Source organism: Siphateles boraxobius, unplaced genomic scaffold (assembly GCF_051911475.1).
Source record: "Siphateles boraxobius isolate OS27281-9 unplaced genomic scaffold, OSU_SipBor_1 77, whole genome shotgun sequence".
Lineage (NCBI taxonomy): Eukaryota > Metazoa > Chordata > Actinopteri > Cypriniformes > Leuciscidae > Siphateles > Siphateles boraxobius.
The window spans coordinates 20,843,032-20,868,046 of NW_027509205.1; the positions used below are offsets into that span (position 1 = coordinate 20,843,032).

Consider the following 25,015-nt stretch of genomic DNA (forward strand, 5'->3'; position numbering starts at 1 on the left):
AGATTTTTAGTCTGTGAAAAAAACATTATTTACAACATATTACCTGCCTAATCCACAGCCTCGGCAAACGATCCTGAGCGCGTTCACGATAGTCCTGAGCGCGAGCTTCCCGTCGCATGATGACGTATGTGCGGGCGCTCAAACACGCGAATAGGCTTCATTTGTATGTAGGTTGTGGTGACTGTTCTTTGTTTTAGTTATTGTTTAATAGTAAAATTCGGTTTCTAAGAATAACCCAACTTGTGAAGTCCATCTCTTGATGTTTACCATAACATGATAATAAATAAGGGGGGAAATTAAACATTTTGCCTACATAACATGCACAAGTCACATTTAAAAAAAAAAAGAGTGGAAAGAGTGACAATTTCCTGCCTGTAGAACTTAACGGTGTGTCTTCATGTTCACACACAGCTCATATTAGAAACAAACAAAAAATATATGTATATTTTTTATCAATTATAATTATAATTTCCTGCAAAAAAGTTGGTTTATGTTCAACTAAAAAGTACCACATTTTATTGGTTTCACTCTTTAAAGTTAAAAGCAACTTCTGGTCAAGGCCAATCCATTTACATACAACACTTTATGAAACCACAAAAAACATCAACTTCCTTTACAGCTCTTTAGATCATGCTATGTCAAATCTCAGAGCGATAGTGTTGCAATACAGACAATGTGGTCGCTCATTTACTATCCCGTAATGGATGAAATGCCATTGCTTTATTCACAGTATACATGAACTATATATATATATTACCCACACTACATTAAATAAAGGCCCACTTGCAGTGAGAAAAACAAGGTTTATTTAATTGAAAAACGAACAATTGTGGTAGTGTGTTCAGTTGCCATTAGATATCCATTTTAAACCTGAAAACTAGTTGACGGGTTGATAGTTGAGATTCACTTGACTATTACGTCTAACACTTAAGGTTATTTCTCGTATATGATGGAGGTAACTGTAACCAGGGTTTGTTTACTCGCGTATAACCTGTTTCAGTGGGTGAAGAGGTGTGGATGGCGATTAAACGGTTAAAGTGGAGGAGGGAGGTTTCCTGAATCTGCATTCTGCAGTCGATGATCTGGAGATGTTCAGATACTGTGGACTTTTAAATGCAGCAGAAAAAGTACTTGTGTTGCACAGATGCATCAAGGGAGAATACATGCATTATGACCTGGATCAAGAAATAGACATTTTAACTATCACAGACATCAGGACTATGAGTCTGAACTCCTAACGTTCATCTGTCTTGGTGAGGCTCTTCTCTCAACAGCTTGATGGCCATTGGTGCAGAATTGGATGTTATATGATACTGGAAGAGGACTTTGGGAGTACGGTTTCAGAAAAACACTCGTACCTTCCCATGACAGCAAGACAGCGGTCACTTCCTCTTGATGAGAATATCTTTATAAAAAGTTCATCACTTGAGCTTCAGTCACAGCACTGAATATTTGATTATCCATGAAAATGTCCATCAGGATTCTGGCTCTTGTCTTGAGTTTCATCAGTGTGCAACTGGGTAAGGTATTTTTACTTTATTTTATTATAATTTTTTTATTTGTTTTAGTATTCCCTCATCTAGTAACTTATTGGAACATATTTAGTAACTGATGGTGTATGCTGTGAATAATTTTCAAAAAACTTTTTTTTTTCAAGAAAACTATTCTCAAAGAAACACCCTCAGGTTAGTCTCAGGTGATTTCCGACCATTATTGTTTAAACACTCATAATGACCAACTTCCTTTTCCACTCTTCAGATCGCTTTCAGTCAAACCACAAAAGTGTCTGCTAGTGTTGCAGTGCTGCAAGAAATATGTATTGTGATCTCACTTTCCGGGCTTATAAAAATCAGCTTATAGTCAACGACTAGACAGCAGAGGGTCTGGTCCATAATTCAGTTTATTGCCAAGAACTGTCCACAAATTGCATTGTGTAAAGCAATTATTTAGTTATTTTTACACTGTAAAAAATAAATAAAGTTGCTGCCTTAAATTTAAGTACAGTCAACTTGGATGTTCAAGTCATTTAAACTTAAATTACATTAAACTGACTTGAAAATCAGTTGAATCTTGTATGAAAAAAATGTTTTGCAGAACTTATTTTGCTGGGTTAAAGCAATGTAAAAACATATGTTGTCATAACTGGTGATATAATTTTTTACAGTGTGCTGTTCAGTGGCGGGGTTATCTGAGATACGTACACTATATTATGCATGGAAAAATGTACAGAAAAGAAAATGTATTTCTCAAAGCATTACACATTGTATTGTTTGTTAAATTGTTTGTTTAAAATCCTTAGTAACAGATCTTATTGAACCTCTGATAGATATTTTATTGTATTTTACACCCAATGCACTGACAGTAACCAAAAAAAAAAAAACTTTCTCTGCATTCTCATCTTCTCTAGCTTTCACTTTCTAAACACATACATGTAAATTACACTTAAAATTATTGGTTATCGTTTTTTACAGACATATGTGGCATTTTAACGATCAAGTTTTTTTCTTATAAAGTTACCCGACCATTTGTTGAAAGTAACAGGTCTCATTATAGGATATTGTTTTGTTTGTTTACCTGTATATTAAACCTGTTTTCATATTGTTTCAGTGGGAGGAGAGGTTGATGACATTGAAACAGTTAAAGTGAAGGAGGGAGGTTTCCTCAATCTGCATCCGGGACTTCATGATCTAAATGGAGACGTTCAGATTCTGTGGACGTTTGAAAGCGACAGACAAAGTATTCGTGTTGCACAGATGTATCAAGGGAAAATATACACACATTATGACAAGAGACTCACTGGCAGAGTACAGTTACACCAAGCAACAGGCATTTTAACCATCACAGACATCAGGACTAATGAATCTGGACTGTATAAAGCAGTAATCATTGTTAATAAAGAAGTCACAGTGCAGAAATACGAAGTGGAAGTTTATGGTAAGTTACAACTGCAGTCAATATGGAAAAATAACTAATAATATGGGATCAAAGCAATACGATTCAGGATGATAACTGCTAATAGGATCTCAAATGGTCTAATTATATGTTTCAGTGTAAAATTGGTGATGTACATGTTTCCTCTCGTCCTAAAGCACCGGTCACTGTTCCTGCCATCAGCATCAGCTCAGCAGTTACTGTACACACATCTACAGGTCTGTCTCTGTTTATATCTGTCTTTCTGTAATGAACATACAATTATCCTCTAAAAATTGTCGTCATGATTCCTGATATTCAACTCAGGAGGGGTGCAGGGCACTAAGTGTAAAATATTTTCTTTGAAACATCTTGCACTGATGAATCACAATAAGACACATTAGATAAATAAACAAAGTTTAAAAAAAACACTTCAATAAAGGTAATTTCCTGATTATTTCAACATTAACCATTTAATATCTAGTTGTGATTTGTCTGGCTTTCATTGGGGACTGAAATTACTTATAACACGCAAACTTGACAGTTTGCACCAAGCTATGATAAGTGATGGGGAAACGAGGACTCTTCGAAGCTTCGTAAAATGATTTACTGTTTCAAAACTGGCGGCATCTGCTGATCAAAACAATGTAAATGCAACGAAACCCCAGTACAAAGATGTAGGCCTATAATGAGTAATGGCACTTTTTAAAAACCAATTGAAATGCTATTAAATGTAATATACATATAATTAAATACCATTAAATATGCTAATATATTAAATAATTAATTTGCATTCCTTGATTTGTGTTATTAGTCAGGGCTTGACAATCACTTTCTTTTTTGTAAGTATTAAAATTAATCAAAATGATACAAAAAAATTAATCTACATGACACTCATTCATAGATTCAACAGATCAACGTCATCCAGCGGCAAACCCATAGAATTTTAAAATGGTTCGAAACATTATGACGTAACTGTGACGATCGGCAGCTGTAGTGCCCTCGAGAGCCACTGGAGGGCACTCTCTCATTGTGTTATGTTTTTCCCCATGGACTCATTATGTTATTATGTTCAGCTGTGTTTCATTATTGTTTATTGAGTTCCTTATTTAAACCTGTGTTTCTCCTCTGTCCTTTGCGAAGTCTTGTTACACTGTAAGCGTGCATTTCTGAGCGTTATTCCCAGTTCTGTTTCTCCGTGTTTCCCTGGACTCTCGACCTTAGCCTGTATCCTGGACTGTTTGCGAACCTGTGCTGCCTACCTCGACCGACGCCTGTTCACACCACGAGTTATTGGATTATTGGAACGTGGATCCAGCAGACTTACAGCATCTATCCACCGTGGTCAAGACCCGAGCTTCCATGCTAGCCTCTCATCGTTCTCAGCTGACGAGACTAACTTCTCTCCTCGAGGAACTAGCAAGCTCTGTGCAATCCTGGTCTACGCAGACTTCAAGCACAACGGCTAATCAAGCCCAAACTACCGCTGCACCTGTTCCACCGCAATCCAGTGTGAGTACCGCATCTAACTATCCCAGTCTGTCATTTCCCGAAAAGTTTGATGGCTCACCTGTGGCGTGTGAAGGATTCCTTCAGCAGTGCAGCTTATTTATGAATCTTCAGCCCCAGTTTTACACATCGGATGATGACCGCGTTTCCTTTATCTGCTCACTGCTCACTGGAAAGGCTCTGGAGTGGGCAGGCATATTCTGGGAACCAGGTCGGATGTCATTCCCTTCTTATGATGTGTTTATCGCCCTATTCAGAAGGGCTTTTGAAATCCCCGCAGAAGAGGATCCCGAGGAACTGCTCTTGTCTCTGCGCCGGGGAGGTTTGTATGCGGTGGATTTCTCTCACTCATTCTGCACGCCGCTAAAGCCTCAGCTCGCCAAACCGTTTGATCCTCCCTTGAGGACCGTCAGAAGAGCTTTTAAGCATATCGTTCCTGCCAAACCCACACATCGTGTCGGACCCCTCGAGCCCGTATTCCGCACTGGCCCTGTTAAACGTGCTATTCCAGAGACCGGTGTGGTTTCGCCGGCCGAAATTGAGTTTTAGCGCGTGTCAGCCGACTCGAAAGAGTCAAGTGAGTCAAGAGCCGAGTCAAGAGCCGAGTCAAGCGAGTCAAGAGCCGAGTCAAGCGAGTCAAGAGCCGAGTCAAGCGAGTCAAGAGCCGAGTCAAGCGAGTCAAATGCGTCCAGTGCTGAATCAAACCAAGCGAGTGAATCTAGCCAAGTGAAGGTATCTAGCCCAGTGACTCGCCGTCGCAGGAAGAGGACTCGTTCGGCTCGCCAGGCTCCGGTGAGCGTAACCAGACTCCTCGCCCTGCCGGCCCCGCCTCTGCGCCTCGCCCTGCCTGCGCCCTTTAAGCTCCGGGAGGCCTTTCCTAAACCCGTGGATTTCCCCAAGTATTTTTTTGGGGGGGGCCAAGGGTCCGGTGAGGAGACCATGAGGGCTGTGCCGCCATGGTCGTCTGCAGGGGCTTCACCACCCTGGCCTTCGCCTCGTCTTGCTCCGCCCTGGCCTCCGCCTCGTCTTGCTCCGCCCTGGCTGCCTGTTCAGTCAGGTCCACCCACGCTCCACGGCCCAGGCCCGCCTTGTCTATGTCCAGGGTCCGTTCCCCTGCATCGGCCTGGCCCTCCATCCCAGCCCCCGTTGACCTCCCCCCGGAGCTTTTAGGAGCGTCTGGAAGCCGCTCATTAGAGGGGGGGTTATGTGACGATCGGCAGCTGTAGTGCCCTCGAGAGCCACTGGAGGGCACTCTCTCATTGTGTTATGTTTTTCCCCATGGACTCATTATGTTATTATGTTCAGCTGTGTTTCATTATTGGTTATTGAGTTCCTGATTTAAACCTGTGTTTCTCCTCTGTCCTTTGCGAAGTCTTGTTACACTGTAAGCGTGCATTTCTGAGCGTTATTCCCAGTTCTGTTTCTCCGTGTTTCCCTGGACTCTCGACCTTAGCCTGTATCCTGGACTGTTTGCGAACCTGTGCTGCCTACCTCGACCGACGCCTGTTCACACCACGAGTTATTGGATTGCCCTTGATTATTTGTGTGCCTGGTTCATTTCTGCTTATGTTCCAGTTCTAATAAAGTTCTGCACATGGATCCGACCGCCTCTGTCCGTAAGTTACAGTAACGAAGCCTCGTTTGCTGAAATCACCTGAGGCTGGATTTGGCGAGACCTTGAATGTGTCCACAGGAAAAAGAAAGAAATGTTTTAGCTTTTTTCTTTTCTTTTTCTTTCTCTTGTTGCTCCTTTTTGTTTTGTTTAACTTGTTAACTTGCTTCAGGATATCTGACATCTGTCCTGTGAAGCAGGGGCGATTCCAGGATTTTATAAATGGGGGGGCACAGGGGGGACCAAGATCCAGTCAGGGGGGGCCCATGGGAAATCAGAAAATTCAAATGGAAATAAATACGTGTTTAGAAAATATTAAGCACGAATTAAAAAAAATCTTTGCAATGCTCAGTGACCTAATATAGATGGTATTAAATGTGGCACTGAACAAGAGCCTGAAAATCATTTCGTATTTTACATGGATTGGACCACACAGTTTTGTTCTAATAAATAAAAAACATCACCTAGGCATTATTTACTCATTTAACATGCTTTATTCTCAACACAAACACTGTCTGTCTGTCTGTCTGTGTGTGTGTGTGTGTGTGTGTGTGTGTGTGTGTGTGTGTGTGTGTGTGTGCGTGTGCGTGCGCGCGCGCGCGTTGGTGAATGTTCTCTGCATGAAATCTATCTCTGACATGGTTTCTTCTTAAAGAAACCTTGGACGTCCTGTTGCGGTGTAAAAATAAACAAAAACCCATTCAGTATAAATTACACAGAGTTGCATGTAAAGTTCTCACATTTTAATGTTTACCATGGCTCTGCTTTTTTGGAAAAATATTATAGTGCATTTAGTCTTTAAAACAAAAGATAAAGTAATATGTGGGTCATTCCTGGTATGCGGTGACATTTTGGCTTCATAAATGTTGGGAAAAAGGACATGATTTTCATATTTTTAGCATTCTATCAAAATAGTGACATGTTTAACATATAGGTTTAATGTTTGACATATAGGTCAAGCTCAGGGACTCTATAATAATAATTATTGGTAGATTGTTCAGACACTGTCCATATAAATATTCCACCTTGTTAGGGACATATACGTATATCACAACATGTTAAAACTGTAAATGTTAAACAATAATGAGCTTTTCTTGTATAGTATATGTCCCTTATGCCATCTTAGATTTTTTCTTCTTCTTGAAACAAGCAAAACAATTTTTGATGAATCGAATATGTTTAACATTCCACCCTGCTAGGTTTATAGATCTAACAGGGTGGAAAATTCTGAGCTAAGTTAGCCATAGCTCTTTGAGTGATCAACATTTTTAGCTAGCTAACCTTCTTCAGATGAACAGAACTTTTATAACTATGTCAGATTTCTTTTCACATTTTTTTGATAGGACAAACATTCTCCATAACATAGCCTAACAGGGTGGAACTTTAAGGGTGGGACAAGCAGGATAACATTTCAAAAACTAAAAAAAAAAGTTAGGAGTGAGAGCTGAAGCTTACCTCAGTTTGTACAGTTGAATTCCAGCAGGTAAAAGAAAAGAAATTTCACTTCTTGAAAATGGTCTCAAGGAAATTGCAGTTGGATTTGGAAGGCAAAAAAGTACATACTAACTGGGTGGAAGATGACTTCAGGGACGCAGTAACTGAAGAAAATTTTAAGAAAAAGACCTATATTTCCACATGATTTATATGTATGATTAGAGGCAATTTAGCCTATAACATAATTTAAAAATATTTTGAGGTTTTTGTCATTTCATGGTTTATATTTCTTGCAGAAGTTGATTACTGTGCACTTGAGGACATGATATAATTGAATGCATATATCAATTAAAATTGTGTAAAATAAAAATAGTATTTTTAATGTCTATTATCTCTGATTAAATGGTAAAGAATACTTAAATCAACAATTGAAGCCATTTATTATAAATCGTCATCTGCCGAAATTACGTTAGCTAATCTAACGTTACTGGCTTGATCAGTCACACATGAAAGTAATCAGCCCAACATATGGTGCGATATTTCGAAATATATACTGTAATTGAGTGTGTATATACCATAAACAGTGACATGTCGAGGTGTTTCTCTCTCTCTCCTACTGTTTGAAAAACGCGGACCTGTGATTCCACTTTGCGAATCGCAAATCAAGCAGTGATTGACAGCGCTCTGATCCAATGGCGTTGGGCATTGTCAGGTTGACAGTAAATCTAGCCCAATGATGTTGGGGGGGCACCGGGGGGGGGGGGGGGGGGGGGGGGGGGGCAATCATATTTCAGGGGGGGCCAGTGCCACCCCGTGCCCCCCTTCTAGACACGCCCCTGCTGTGAAGCACTCTTGTTTGCTGAAATCCAATTGTTTATCATTTTTTTTTAAAAACCTGATTTGGCGAGATTGAAGCTCCGAACCATTGAATCGAAACAAAAGATCCGTTTTTTCATGAGGCAGTGTTTCGAAAGCGCCCTTGACCCTCATCAGTAATAATAGTTAGGACAAGGTGACCTGTCTTTGGAAGTGACAGACTGCAAACTGCCAGGACATTTTAAACACTAAATAACTTAACCTTACAAACTCTTGTCCATCAGGTTCATCACAGGGAATCACCCATCCACAAACAAAATCTTCAGACTCTGTGGGAAGTTGTGGTGAGACTGAGGTTCTGGTCAGACTGGTTCTGTCTGGTCTGGTGGGGATTGCCACTGTTGTATTTCTGCTTGATCACATAAGATGCTGCACAGCCCGAAGAGAAGCTCAATCCTCCGTGTGATGATGATGAAGATGAGGATACAAATCTGTGCGACATCACGTGATCAGTGTTTTCTTATTTTAAGCGATGCATATCGCCATTCTCACAGAGAGTCACTTCTACTAAGGTCTTCTTTATGCACAAAATAAATCTGATTCTTCCAGCCTGACGTTGATTGTAAAATATTACAAAATATATTTGTTAAAAGACACACAGCAAGTTAAAGTGTAAAGTGTTTTATTATGTTGTATTGCACTGAAAAAATAGCGTAAAAACAATGTTAACAATCAATTTCTTAAAAATACATTCAATACTTCAATGCTTTTCACACTGTTTGGTAGGAAAGTATGGCTCATATTTTAAAAAGCAGCACCAAATTTAAGACATACCTCTCTTGATATAAAATTGTAGGTTGTAACAGGACTTTAAATAAAAACATACTAAAAAAGTTGTAATAAAATGTAGAACAATGTAGACGTGACTTTAAAGGGGTCATATCACCACAAAATATTTGAGAACACCTGTGCAATGGCCAGACATCTTTCAGGCACTTATAGGCAGCTTTGTAGTTTATATTGAATGCAATTTTGTAGTAGACTAAAGATTGCTAATGGTTTATGAGCAGCATTGCAACTTGGCACATGAAATCAACTGACTTGCAGTGGTTCATCGAACCAGAATTTAGAGTTTGAAGAAATGTTTTGGGAGTATTTTGTTTGTACTTAAAATGATATTGTGTATATAGTATACTGTAACATGAAAATTATAATGTATGTATTAATCTTTTCCTTGTTCTAAATGCATTATGTTCCAAATAAAAAAGAAAAGAAAATGAGATGAGATGAAGCGTGCTTAATTTGTTAAGTTCTAAAAAGTGAGAAGTGAAATAGAAGTGCAAACTTTCTAGCAAAAATAAATATATAAATATGCATAGACTTTAAGTGTATATAAGGGAGCAGCTGAAGGAGAGAGAGAAAGAGTTATAAAGCTTTGTTCACACGAAGGGCGTGTTTACACAACAACGATGTAATAAAAAAAAACAGCGTACTGATGACAATGTTGTTGAAACGATTCCGTTCACACGGATCCGTGAAAATGACTAAAAATGCTGTGTTCTGCTGCCAGGCCAGTAGTTGGTGATATCACTTTGTAAAGAAACACTACGCGCCTATATATTTTGCCCCATCTATCATACTTTTTTTTTCAAGTGCAGTTGCACTTAAACTGGATGATTGTGTGTATATTTATAAAAAATCTATTTTCTACATGACTACAGCCTACTGATTAAATACAGCTTTTAAATAGTCCAGCTTATATCCCTCATATCCCTTTACTCTATTTCCTGAGCTTCTAGTAATCGTGGACATTGATGAGAATGGTCAGGACGAACATCATTTCACTTAATGCTTAATGTAAGAAAGTTATATCGAAGTCGTTTCTGTCCTCTGAAAGCCGAATTTCTGCAAAACAAAACAAAACCACAATAACAGAATGTAAACCTATTGAATTGTAAACTTGTTGAAGCTAAAAATACATTTAAGTGCAGTAGTTCACCTCAAAACTAAATTTGCTTGTGGTAAGCGAACATGCGTGGTTTTGTTCCTATAAATTAAATACGGTATTCATAGTTGTCACACTTTTTACTCCAGTGAATAGTCAATTCATATTTAGATACCTTAAAGTTCTTAGTACACATTTATTACCCAGGAAAAGCGATGTAACACACACACTGAGCATGTTGTCACTATTTCGGGCAAGTTGTTACAATGAACACGGTAATTTAAAAGCCGATTACAGGCTTTTCAGAAAAAAAAATTCCCTAATTAATCTAAAGTCCCCCTGTGGTGAAAATCAAGTTTTTAATGTTGTCTATGTGGTGTTTTAAATGTGCTTTAAGACAAACCATGTGTAAATTCATAAGTCGACAGCATTGCTGAGTATTTTCTGCTTAAAACTGTAGTGAACCAAAGACAGTCTCAAAAACACGGTTTGAAATCGCTGGTGTTTCTGACACCACAAACTACCTTGTAACCAATCAGATCAACGTGTGGGCGGGCTTTAGCATATCATTAACAGTGAACTAGCAGGGGAGTCTTGAGAGAAGCCAGGTTATCCCGGTATATTTTTCTGTTGATATGAAATATCGGGTAGATTTAGCAATATAGCGGATGTATGATGTATATTACAATTTGACTCTGAGATGCCAATGGGAAAATGGCATGGTTTGTGTAACATTAGCAACACATTGTTAGCTGTTTGATAACATAGTCAAGCAAAAGGCTAATCATAATAATTATCGCTATGTGTCTGACGTTGTAAAGAGCGATACCATTGTGCAGCGTTTACCTCAGTAAGTTGAGCGAGTGGATCTCTGAGCTGTGTGAGTGAGTGGAGGCGGAGCTCATTTGCATATTCATAGAACCGCTCATACTAAATGAGGCAAGGGTGTAGAGTTGCATTCAAGCGCTTTTAAGGCAAGAAGAATTTTTTTTCACAGGAAAAAACGTTTAAATATCTAATTTTGGTGAGTTTTAAGGGATTTAATTACTGACTACAGTGGGGCTTAACAACAAAAAAATAGTTGAAAAATTAACTTAATTAAAGTTCTTTGAAGGGTGAATGATGTGTGGATTGATTTCGATTGAATTTTTTGTGCAGAGTAAAAGTAAATATATATATAATGTTTTAATCCTAAGTACATATCCCAATATGAATATTATGAGACTTACCTTGTAGTTTAAAAAAATAACCAAGAAGACGGCAGCTGCTAAAGGTACTGCGATTACAGGGATTAACCAAACTAAGATGGAAAGTTGTGAACGTTGTGGACCCTCTGTAAAGGATCGCAAAAACAGGAAAAAACACTACTTTAAACGAGTTCACACATCAGATATACCTCAATCAGCTCATATCAGAATCTGATTATCTTACTAAAGCAGTATTACTGTTTGCAATGAGGACAGTAACATTTATTCTTCTTGACACCTTAATTTAGTCATCAAACAATGTAAACATGAAGGACACAGCTGAGGCCAACATGCTACAAGTGCAGGAATGACTCACATCAGTTATGACTCACAATATTACTGTAAAATACTGACCTTCAACTTGAAGAATCAAGTTCCGGACAGTCTTATGTCCATTGAGAACTACTTTGTATTCGCCAGAGATACTGACAGTGACATTTGGGATGATGAGACACAAATACCCTGAGTAAACTTGAAACTGGCACACCAATGCAGGCTGGTTTTTACATGTCCCGTTATTGCAGAAATATTGAGCACCCAATTCTCCTCGATGATACGCCATCAGCTGATCATGCTCATCCAGTGTAGAAATGTTTAAAACGGGTTCGTTCACAGTCTCTCCCTGTCGAACGGTCTTCACAGTCGTGGGAACATTAGAGCTTGTACAGCTGGCCAGAAGAAACAACAGTACCACTGAAAAGGTATAGAACATATATTACTTTAAACAACATATGCATTTAAAGAATTAGTTCTTTATTAGGGGCGGCAGTGGCTCAGTGGTTCATGTAGGTTATCTACAAACCGAAAGGTTGGTGGTTCAATCCCCGGTTCCACCTGACCAAGTGTCGAGGTGTCCATGAGCAAGACACCTAACCCCAACTGCTCCCGACGAGCTGGGTGGCGCCTTGCATGGCTGACACCGCCGTCGGTGTTTGAATGTGTGTATGAATGGGTGAATGTGAGGCAACTATGTAAAGCGCTTTGGTGGCCATTCGGTCTGTGAAAGCGCTATATAAATGCAGTCCATTTACCATAGTTCAGGATTAAAATTTCCTGATAATTTACTCGCCCTCACGTCATCCAAGATGTTCATGTCTTTCTTCAGTCGAAAAGACATTGTGTTTTTTGAGGAAAACATTCCAGGATTTTTCTACATTTAGTGACTTCAGTGGGGTCCAACGGTTTCAATGCATCAATGCAGCTTCAAAGTCTCCACATGGTCCCAGCTGAGGAATAAGAGTCTTATCTAGCCAAACCATCGCTCATTTTATATAAAAAATAAACATTTATATACTTGTTATCCACTAATGCTCGTCTTGTTTTCCGTATTCAAGTTGAAAGGACACACGTGTTCCGGTTCATAAATGTAGGGTAGGGCGAAAAACATCAAATTTTCTCCACCAACTTCAAAAACATCCGCCATCCTTGTTTTACTTTTATATATATATATATATATATATATATATATATGTGTGTGTGTGTGTGTGTGTGTGTGTGTGTGTGTGTGTGTGTGTGTGTGTGTGTGTGTGTGTGTGTGTGTGTGTGTGTGTGTGTGTGTGTGTGTGTGTAAATGGCGTTCGCTTTGTAAACTAGGTCGGTACCTCCTTCACGCTTGACCTTTCAACGTTATTACATAATGTGTGGCGCATAACAGAGCTAGTGCAAGACGAGTATTTGTGGTTAAATGTATATAAATGTTGTTGTTTTTTTAGGGGGGAAATGGCAGATGGTTTGTCTAGATAAGACTCTTATTCATCGGCTGGGATCGTGTCGAGACTTTGAATCTGCACTGAAACTCACATTTGGATCTTCAACCCGTTGGACCCCATTGAAGTCACTATATGGAGAAAAATCACGGAATATTTTCTTTAAAAAACACTTAATTTCTTTTAGAAAGACATGAACATCTTGGATGACGTGGGAGACAGTAAATTATCAGGAAATTTTAATTAATTCTTATTCGCAAGTTCTTTTTTAACTTTATACTTAACCCTTTCTATTATTTTATAGCCTACATTTTACTTAATTTACTTGATTTCATTATTTATTTTCTATATTGTCTATTTCTGTACTGTATATCCCTTAAATGTTTTTTTTTTGCCTATTAAAAAATTTATGAACAACACGAAAAATTGTGGCGAAAAGTGTCCCAAATTCCTACGACTGAAATCAGTCAAATCACTGTATGTGGACTTGCGGATACCATGGGAATAAATTTGTACACTGAATGATACCTGTCGTTCGAGACTTCTCTTATATAACATTTTTTGTTCTAAACTTCATATACAGCTCACTCCAAAACAAACATTTAACACATTGAAGGTTAGTGGACAGGCTGTCAATAATTAAGCATTTAGCCGTTTTCTCACAAAAGTAATTTATTAAGCATACTGAACCATTTTAAGCACCTTGCCAGTTTAGTTATCTTCCCTAGGGGAGGAGAAACTCTCAACCCCTAAAATAATAATTATTATTACTATTACCATCAAAATCATTCTATTAATTTATTAAAGTTTTTGAAGTCATACTTGTATGAGCCGTACTTAAATAATCCCTCATTACTAATTAAAATAATATGTAACCATTTCAGTTTGAATTACCATGTATTAGAATATAATATACTGTGGCTTAGAACAACACAAGACAATCAGGAGTTATACTGTAGGATGCGCTTGTTTCATCTCCACTCTTAATGACATATGTGCTATAAATGTAACTTATATCTCAATGCTTCTTTAAAAAAAAAAGTTTTTTTATTGCTGGTCTGAGATATGTCAGACACACACTATTTCATTAGAATTATTGCACTTTCACCTTTAAGATCAAATCCAGAGAATGTCAACTCATATGCATGGTTTGATATTATTAATGTTATTATATATTATTGTTTTTAAGTTTAGGTATTGGGTGGGTTAATGGATGTAGAATAAGGAATTAATATGTGCTTTATAAGTACTAATAAACAGCCAATATATGCAAGCTAATAAGCAACCAGTTAAAAACTAGAATTGTTCCCCATATAAAGAGTTAGCATTATTCTTTGTAGTATAGACTCATCAACAATTGCATAGTCTTGACATACAAACTATTTGATATTAACATTGAATCTTTTAAATAATCAAGTTCACTTGAAACAAACATTTTGATCATAAAGCCTGCATTGGAGAAGGCAGTAATAGGTTATATTTGGGGTGTATCAATATCAGGCCAAAGTAATAGATGATTTGTTTTGCTTTTTAACATTTGTGGCATTAACATGTTTTCATTTGTGTTTACAATATTTTGATTTATTCTCATTAGGTGTATGTCACAGCATGAAGACTAAAGGGTGTGAACATTCAGGGGACTTTTGGACATTGGTACAGTTCAGCCGATTGTAAACTGAAGTTGTTGACGCCCTCGACGGGTTCTTCAGCGTATGATTCTCTGGGATGATGATGTCATTATTTTGATTTGACATTTATGCAGGTCATACACATTTCTTGAGCACGAGTGAGATAAGAGATCAAATGAATCTAATGATCTACTGCCAAACAGAGGTACAAAGCTCAGGTATCTGGCTATTATTATAAAATCTGCTAGGTAATTGTTCAATCTGTGCATTATTCATATATTTTTTGTTCCATTTTGTGGTAATTAAACATATATTACACTGTTCAGTAATATCAACTGTAAATATTCAAACTTTCATTTTGTAGTGTCATGTTGTACAGTATAATATCTATTTTTATTATTATTACTAAAGTCATAACAATCAACAGCTGTCTCTTGACATATTCTCTCTGGTCTCTTTAAAGTACTGGTGATGCAATCTTATTTAAGTTTACAACCCGTGCCGCACTTCCTCATCTGGAATATCTTTCACGCAACTTCCTGTAATTATGCTACTTTTAGCAGAGCTCGTGTTTTATGGTCTGTTATGCAATACATGGTTAACAGTAAGTTGTTATGACGAGACAGCCTACATAATATGGTAACACTTTAGAATACGGTTCCTTCGTTAAAGAATAACTACACAAGAACCAATGAGTAACACAATATTAACAATCTAGTAACAATTATTAACTAACAAGAAACTCTGATTAACGAACTAGTAAGTAATAGCGCACGGATGAAAGTGGTAGTTCACTATTAACTAATCAATAACTACTATTTTTTTATGCTTCCCAGAGAACTACTGAAAAAGGTTTATTAACAATCTAGTAACTACTATTAACTAAAAAGAAACTCTGATTAACGAATTAGGAGGTAATAGTGCACAGATGAAAGTGGTACTTCAATAACTACTATATTCTTTTATGCTTCCCAGAGAACAACTGAAAATGTTCATAATTCATACAGAACTAATCAATAACCAATGCAGGATAAATGACTAGCACTACATTAACATTTGAACTGCTACCGTAAACGAATACACAAGGTTGTTTACATTATCAATATGTAAGCTGTTTGTAATTGGCCTATGCTGTCTATTTATCAACTGAATAATTTAAAGAAATGGATTTTTAAATGCAGTTGTCGGGACTCGGGACCTTACTTGTCCTGTGGCCAATTTTCCGGCATTCCTCTGGACTGACATTGAATCACGTGACTAGAGTCACGGTGACGACTGGAACATATTGAGTCATCAGCCATCCAAGTACCATATAGATTGAATTTATTATTTAACTTACCTCACAAAAAAAATTGTTTTTATGTATGTCTCCTAGCATATATATATATGTATATATATGTATGTCTCCTAGCATATATATATATATATATATATATATATATATATATATATATATATATATATATATATATGTATATATATATATGTGTGTGTGTGTGTGTGTGTGTGTGTGTGTGTGTGTGTGTGTGTGTGTGTGTGTGTGTGTGTGTGTGTGTGTGTGTGTGTGTGTCTTGTGAGTGTGTGTCTTGTGAGTGAGAAGATTCTACACTTTATTGGCTTTTCATTAGTAACTACTGTAAGAATCATGGGAACTAACTAGTAATGACTCATGTGTTACTACATACTTCTATGGGAATTACTAATTATTTGGATCCGTACTCTAAAGTGAAGATCATGGTAACTAACTAGTAATGACTCAAGTGTTACTATACTACTAAAGAAATTTACTGAAAGTATACTAAAGTTCACCAAAAATCTCAAACGCTTAAAATTACTTTTGTGTTTGGTTGCACAAATCATGACTAGATCATGTATTAACACTTGAGTCATTACTAGTTAGTTCCCATGATCTTCACTTTAGAATACGGATCCAAATAATTAGTAATTCCCATAAAAGTATGAAGTATGACTTTCAACTGTGCACTATTACCTCCTAATTCATTAATCAGAGTTTCTTTTTAGTTAATAGTAGTTACTAGATTGTTAATAAACTTTTTCAGTAGTTCTCTGGGAAGCATTAAAAAAATAGTAGTTATTGATTAGTTAATAGTGAACTACCACTTTCATCCGTGCGCTATTACTGACTAGTTCGTTAATCAGAGTTTCTTGTTAGTTAATAATAGTTACTAGATTGTTAATATTGTGTTATTCATAGGTTCTTGTGTAGTTATTCATTAACGAAGGAACCGTATTCTAAAGTGTTACCCATAATATGATCATACAAGAAATCTACAAAGGTGCTTCAGTTTAATTAGTGGGCTATAATAATTTGTCTGACGTGAAACAAGTAACACGCATAACAGCTCTTCTAAAGCATGAGGAATATAAGGACCTTCTTTTTTATGAAGGACATAATTTTGCATGTATCCCAACCAGGTCTACGATCTGTATTAGTAATTGCTGTTGTAGCCTACTGTAGTTAAAATTCACTATTTTAAACTCCAGGGCCTCTTGTGTAAACAGCAGCTGCCGGGTAAAAAATATAGACAGTAAAAGAAAAAACGAGCAAGCGTTTGTTTGAGTAACTTCCTCCATTTTCGATTTCTGTCAGCTGAGCCGGTTTTGAAGTGCATGGACTGATTTTGAAGGCTGCGTCCTCCGGTCGCATTTGAAGGCTGCAAACGCCATCAATATGTCTTATTTAAGAAAATTAACCGTAATAAAATGTACTGTTATTCATCGTGAGGAGTATAATACTGTAAATTCTTTCCTTCTTTGAAATCCAACGGTTACTTTATTTTCTTAGATGAGACCGCCTCGATGACGTATGCAACCACATGTGACCTCCAGAGGACTTTGACAACGAGAGGCAGCACGTGGGTTTTTGCAGCCAGCCCCGCCCCTCATGTTTTCAAATCATCGGCGCTTCTTTCACAGTGTGCCGAGAGCACATGGTTGCTGCTAGATTGCAATTATTAACTAAAACAATGGGTAGGATTACAACACGTGTTCATTTAACAATAAAGCTCTGTTTGGGGGATTTAAATTCTTGAAATCCCTGACTCGGAGCGGCTTAAAAACAGTCTGTAATGTTTTGTATTTTTCATTCTACAAAAACAAAGAGTGGTTTTGGTCAAGTTTTTATTTTTTAAGTACTTAGTCTCGTGTTTTTACGACAACGATAGGCCAGTGCCAGTCATGGGAAAAGCCTGCGCGTAAACGAACATATTTCGTCATAGATTTCTTTAACGAAATTAACACTAACTTTAAAACATGCAAATGTAAAGAGGCTGAGACGTCTTTGTCGTGCAATTCTGAAATGTTATAACGTCTTACCTTGTAGCTTCATAGTGACACAAGTTGCGTTTACAGTGGAAGTCGAAACAGTTCCAGGCATCTTATCAAGGCTCTCACGACGACGCTGACAATCCAACCTCACTCATACAAAACCAGCGCTGCTGTTGTAAAATAATCTGAATCCCCGTGAATGTTCAGGAAGAAAGAAGCTGCAGTAAATTCTTGTATTGGGGGCAAGAAAATTAGAGGCACGCCTTGCAATTGTATCTGGTGGCGTGATAGTCTTGCTCCGCTGCGCATTATATTATTGCCGAGTCATGAGACCTATGAGTCACACTCCAGACTCCACATGTAAACGGATGTGGAAGAGAGTTCTTCTCTTGGTATGACGACATGGGCATTGATGTAGATAAAATGGCCTCAATTTAACAATGTGCCAGATTTTCAGATTTGAATTAGTTCATAAGTATAATACAACCCCTGAGAGAAATTATGGAATAACCACCACAATCAGAGGACGTTCACACAGCTTTTTTACCTTGTAGCAAAAAAAAAAAAAAAATTCACAGATATCTGACGCACACAAAAAGTTTTTGCTCATTAGCTATTCATGGAATCACTTAATGATTAACTGAATCATCAACAAAAAACAAACAAAAAAACACAATTAGTACCCTAGTTTATTGCTTCAACTCTGGCTTTTATGGCAGGATGAATTCTTTGAGGCAAACACTAATGAAAAACAATATTCCCCATCAACCTGCTTCCAACTTTCCTGAATAGCAGTTGACAGTGCATGACATCGAGTTGATATTCCTTTCCTGAAGAAAAGCTTTAACACTCTTTACTCTATGGCAAGACGCATTGTCATCCTGAAAAATGACTTCATTACTAAACCCATTTTCTATGGATGGAATGAGAAAAGTGTCCAAAATTTCATTTTACACCCGTGCGTTGATAGTTGAGATAATAATTGACATCTCTGGTCCATACCTGACATGATGCAGCCCCATAAATGAGTTGGGGAATTTGTTCAGGCAGTCATCTTTATATGTTTCATTAGAAAAGCACCAGACTAAAGTTCCAATATCATCTTCTTGACCAATGCAGATTTGTTATTCATCACTGAATATACGTTTGCTTCTCCTTAACCCATTGTAATCTTGTTTTCTTCTGTTTTGGTGTTGGCGCTGGTTTTCTGTATGTAAATCCCATTTCATTCAGCTGATTTCTTTGCAGACTCCTGTTTGTTTTTCAATTGTTTTGTTGTGCATTTTTCAAGACATATTGCTTTGAGTTTTCTATCCTGACGCTTTGACGTCAGCCTGTATGCTTTCCTTTTATAAACTTCCCATTTAGTTTATACTTGTACCAAATTTTAGACACAGCTGACTGGGAGAAACCAACTTCTTTGGCCACAGTCCGTGTTGAAATTCCTTGTTGAAGGAGTTTTATAATCCTTTCCATTGTTTCAACTGACAAATCTCTCGCTGGGGCCATGTTTTCTTTCAATTAGCCAAGTCCGACAGCACAATAATGTGTGTAAGCACTCCATTTTAACTAACTAGCCTTTTTAGACACGCCCTGGAATTTGTATTAGAAATGGAAAGTAAAAGATGATCCATAATTTTTTTCTCAACATAAAGTGATTCCATAATGTTCCCCCCCCACTTGATCTGGAAAAAGACATGCCATTGATAAAAAGTTGTCAGTTAATTTTTTGTGGGTATGTTTCATGAAGCCAAGATGTTAAGCTATTGAACAAAAACTTTTTGTGTCATATCTATGATTTGTTTGTTTGCTATAAAGTAAAAAAAGCTGAATGAACATCCTCGAAGTGTGGTGATTCATACTATCTGCCAGGGGTTCTACAATACACATGTGTTCTACAATACACAATACACACACGTGTGTGTGTGTATGTACATATAAATATGTTTAAGAAAAACGAACAAGACCTCTAGAAATAGCTTAACTTCATTATTATATCTGCTTGATGTATTGTCTAGATTCTAAACACACATATGTTCGGCCAGTTTATATTCTATAGACGCTTCACAGCATCATGTACACATCCCTCTGATAATCAAGAATTCACTCGTATCAAAATGCATTTTGTTGAATGTGTTCGGTCATATTTAATGAGAGACACTGTAAACATACAGTGACTATAGAAGAAAATGGGATCACACTGTATTTTTCCACAAATATCAGCACATCTGTTGTATTTATCAGCAAAATAATAATTTGAAGAAGAACAGATCAAGTTTGTAACCAAAATATATCAGTTTGATGTTGAGAATGAGTTTCCTAATTAATTTCTCGATATCATGAACTCAGTCTATAGAAGTGAGGGCTTTAAAATCGAATCCTCATGTTTAGTCTCTTCCAAAACCAAAATGAAGCAAAATTTGTACTTGGAGCATTAAAACTAAAAACCTACAGGTATAAGACAAAAGCAAAAGATGGTTGCTTTCCACAGCAAAGTCACACCAAAACAAAATCTCCACACTCTGAGTCCGGTTTAATGGCGGATCGACTGGTGGGTTTGATCTCTGTGAGGTTCGTAACCTTGTTGGCTGGCATGAGAACTACTGAAATACAAAAGTGGGCGAGGGATCTGTCAGTCGCTCTGCTCTCTGGTGTTTCTGTGGTCAGGAGGAAGCCAGTGTCTTAGAGGACTTTGAGTCTGATAGAGGCTTCAGTCAGTGGAAAACAGATCTCCGGCAGACGGCAGCGGTGCGAGGCCGCCCGTGACGTTCGGGAGGAGAGACAGATCCGGAAGACTCTGGATGTGCGACTTGAGCTCCTTCCGCACTTGTGTGACACGAGCCAGCTTCTGCTTGTATTCCTGCAAGAACACGTGATAATCAGTCAATCAATGGATCAGACAAAGTACACTGCTGTTCAAACTATATACAAACTATAACTTTATAGAAGAACTGACTTTGTTTCAGTATTTTGCAGCAACTGAACTGACTCGAGCTGAATGACAAACTTGTCTTTCTTAGAGCTGCTTTACTGCAGAATTTTAATTCGTCTGCATCATTAATTGTGTTGCATTAATCATTAAAGAAATGAATACTTTCATTCAGCCAGGATGCATTAAACGGATCAAAATTGACAGTAAAGACATGTATAATGCTACAAAAGATTTATATTTCAAATCAACACTTCTTTTTAACTTTTCATTTATCAAAGAATCTTGAAAATTATATCACAAATTATTAAAATATTTTCTATAGAAAACATTTATTTTAAATTGTAATAATTTTTCACAATATTCCTGTTTTACTGGATATTGAATCAAATAAATGCAGCCTTGATGATCAGAAGTACTTTTGAACAATAGTCTATTTTAGATGCTTAAGGTAATTTAATTAATGCATTAACTCAAATAAGTCTTTCCAAACATGTTTGACTTACTTTTTTTTCTTCCATGAAAAACAAATGGAAATATTTTACAAAATGTAAAATCTAGTTTGACAATAAAAAAAAGAAGCACCATTAATACATCAAAAGTACCATAAAAGTTCTCCTGAAACCAAGACAGTTTTGTGTGAGGAAGTAAAACAGAATTTTAGTTCAAGCACCATTAGGAAAACAAAGGAAGAGGGCAGATTTATCAGTCAATAATGATTATTGTCACATGATAAAGCTATTAAATGACATCAAAAAGCTTGGAATAACCACCACTTTTTAATAATTCTACTTTGTCAAATTTGTAGCTTGAAGGTAAAAAAATAAATTAAAAAAAATCACATCCACTTTCACTGTATTGAAAGCAGCAGCTCTGATGTTCAGCAGAAATTCTCACGGAAGAAAGAAAATCATACAAAAAGATGATGTAGATTATGAACTTTTCCTTAAATCATTTAAGAGTCTCATACCTCCAGTTTCTTCTCTCTCATTGAGCGCCTGCTGGTTTTGGATAGGCCTATTCTGTGTCTGTGGTCCTCTAACATCTCCACATAGGAAAGGGATAATGTACACTTTCAACACCTTGTTCTGAGTCTCCCGTCCGGTGAGACATTAATAGATACACCGTATCCTTCTGAAACCAGAACAGACACACCAAGTTCTGAGTCTCCGACCCGAGTGAGTGAAACACTGACAGATACAGCGTTCTGAGTCTCTGGCCTGTGAAGGAAGAGACAGATGCAGATTTAAAGCTCTGAGCTGCTTCTGACGCACAAATACACTAACTAGTGTCTGTGTGAGACCAAACTATTACACCTGAATCTATGAGCTGTTTTGAACCAATCGGTTGAATGACTGATGTATTCATTAAAACAGTGATTTGCTACCAACTATTGGCGGTTTTAGCTTAATTTCCATCATTTCAGATCGCTAATTGAGTTTATTGATTAAAGGGTAACTAAACCCCTGGTCAGAGCCTGGCTCCACCCACTGGCAATAGATAGAGCCCAGCGGAGATAGAGGAAACCATAGACATCATATAGATAGACGCCCTATCGACCGCTACTGCCTATTGGCGCGGACGAGCCGTGGGGCCGCCATCTTAAACCGGTCACTCGCTCCGCTCGGTGTAATCTGTTTGGCAGGTGCAATGAGCTGCCAGCGCATTTAATTAATCATATCTCACTGAAAACCGAACGGATTTTCACGCGGGTTTTTTTGCTGCAAAGGTCATACACGTAGCTACGATACAGGACATTGAATATTTTGTTCACAAAATACAACTAATAGTACGGTAATGTTAAATGTTAAATCTTACTTGTGTAAAGTAATCCCCGAGCGATGGTCCGCCGATTTGAGCAGGAATATGCTGCACAGTGCTCTGGCATCTACTGCTGCTATGCAACGCAAATAGGAGTATGACCTGCTTAATATGGCGGCCGCATTTCTTGCGCCACAGCGGCCAATAGGGCATCTAGTCTCTATATGATATCTATGGAGGAGACAGACCGAGGGCGGGGCTGAGCGGAAACTTGTACGGATGTATCGTAACCAGGGGCGTAGCCATCATTTCAAAAGTGAGGGGGACAGAATGTCAAGTGTAATACCAGTTTTATTTTTCTTCAGACTTTTGTTGACAGATTTTTGCTTAATTGGCTTAATATGCTATTTATTTTAAAGCAATAAAGCAGAAAAAAAGAAAGAAAGTTGTCCAGTACTTTATATTGCACATGCAGGGTTTTTCCTGGCTTAAAACTAGGCGAAGGTGGTAAAATCCTGATCATGTATTTTAATAAGATAATAAAATGTGTATTTTTCATAGACCATCATATAGTCTACTGTTTTACCACAGTATTTTCGTAGGTGGATCTCTGTACCTCTAGGGGGGTCCGGAGGCATGCCCCCCTGAAAGAAAATGTTTTACATTTTAAAGATAAATTCACTAATCTGCTGCACTTTGAGTGCCCCGAATCTGCTGTTAAAAATAAATAATCCAACTGCCCAAACATATGATATTCTCTGATTTTGATATCTGATCATCGCATTACAATTATTCAAATTATCAGTGTTAAGCATGATAATATGGTTAAATATCACACTGAAGCTGATTTTAAAATAACATTTACTTAAAATAAAAGTTCTTCTTTTGGCAAAATTACATTTTCTTACTAGCCTAAACAAAGTCTGTCTTACTAAACTAAAACTTTCCAATTGAAAACCTTCAAACTTCAAGCTTTTAAAACTACAACAAACTTTCTAGTTAGGCTTTTTCAAGAGAACTTAAAGTTTGTCTACAAACTTTTTTTTTATCTAATTGTAAAGTGTTACCAAATTATGATAAACATCATGTACGCATGTTACAACGCTGCCTGATTCAAGCAGATCGTGGCTGTTAATGCATGAAAATACAAGTTCAGCATTAACATTCACCATGTTTATTCTAAATTGAAGGGCTTTGATAACATATCTGTGAAAATAAAATGTATTACGAGTAAAAAAAGATTGAAAATATGGCATGTTTGTTCGGGTAGTGAATTTACAACAAAACCTGTTAATTATTCAACAAGAGAAATAGGCGGAGTTATTCATCATTGTGCAACACAATTCGGATACTACATAACAACTTACAGTGCTTAACTTTTTCGTGAAAAAGGAGTGAAGAGTTTTTTGCCATTTTGAACTCTATGAAACTGATGGATTCGACGCGGATGCGGGCGTGTCGTAAGCTAATGCACGAGTGACTGATTACCATGGAAACGTGAAGTCATTGACTCTTTTGATTTTAAATATCGATGTATACACACCCGTGAAAACCTCAGCTTGTCGTTGAAACACTTGCCCTATGAAAAAGTGCGGGGGACGAATTTACATTGTATAAAAAGTAATGTACGCATTACGCGTAATCTACGCCCATGACCGTAACCAAATACAAATAAATAAAACATCTCAAGTTAACTACCAGAGCATTCATTTAGTTCGCTATTAAACAAGAGATCTAGCGCTAAAATGTGTTGTTTTAGAAATCAAGCGGAGCGCTCGTTTGCCGCTGCTATCAGTGTCATGGATACAGTGCTCTCTTGTCTTCACATTCGGACGCGCTCTTCGATCTCGCCGTTGTGGAGACTGAAATCACAAAATAAAACGCACACAAACGTGTCCCTGCTTGATATAGGCTGTAATCACTGATGAACATATTCCGTTATTATGAGAGAAAAAAAAATTATATGAGTGGGGAATAGAGTGCCGAAGTTATGACGTCACTTTGTAGGACAACTCGGAAGTTAGCGGCGCATGGGTTCCCTCGATCGAAAAGCTATGCATTTTCCCCATAGACTTTTGGAAAATCCCAAAAAATAAGATCTGTGTTGAACAAAGAGTTGTGACCCTTACGCGTTTTGTCTATCAATAATCTTTACAAGTTAATCGAAAATGTATACATTTTGAAGCCTATATAAAGTTTAAAAAACCACAAGCAGACACAATAAAGTTTA

At 37.4% G+C, this 25,015-nt stretch overlaps 2 protein-coding genes across 2 annotated transcripts in view; one reads left to right on the forward strand and one right to left on the reverse strand.

Moving 5' to 3' along the window:
* The first annotated feature begins 1,076 nt into the window (after positions 1-1,076).
* The window catches only part of LOC143725550 (uncharacterized), a 63,231-nt gene continuing 39,292 nt past the window's right edge, over positions 1,077-25,015 (forward strand). The window contains exons 1-3 of the mRNA XM_077218030.1: positions 1,077-1,520; positions 2,608-2,934; positions 3,090-3,149. Of these exons, the coding sequence (XP_077074145.1) occupies positions 1,463-1,520; positions 2,608-2,934; positions 3,090-3,149 (445 nt within the window). The 5' untranslated portion in view covers positions 1,077-1,462. The remainder of the gene's footprint in view (positions 1,521-2,607; positions 2,935-3,089; positions 3,150-25,015) is intronic.
* LOC143725554 (uncharacterized) lies at positions 8,947-18,444 on the reverse strand. Its single transcript, XM_077218040.1, has 4 exons — positions 18,144-18,444; positions 11,828-12,166; positions 11,456-11,559; positions 8,947-10,186 (listed from the first exon to the last, which is right to left on the reverse strand). Exons 1-4 carry the CDS (start codon positions 18,202-18,204, stop codon positions 10,148-10,150), a joined length of 543 nt encoding a protein of 180 aa, XP_077074155.1. The 5' UTR covers positions 18,205-18,444; the 3' UTR covers positions 8,947-10,147.

Bases quoted from the DNA above. Each gene is read 5' to 3' on its own strand.
- LOC143725554 (XM_077218040.1), bottom strand. From the start codon at position 18,204: ATGCCTGGAACTGTTTCGACTTCCACTGTAAACGCAACTTGTGTCACT. The intron at 12,167-18,143 runs GTAAGACGTTAT...ATACCTTTTCAG, and splicing joins TGTCACTATGAAGCTACAAG to TGGTACTGTTGTTTCTTCTG. The intron at 11,560-11,827 runs GTCAGTATTTTA...GATCCTTTACAG, and splicing joins CTTGATTCTTCAAGTTGAAG to AGGGTCCACAACGTTCACAA.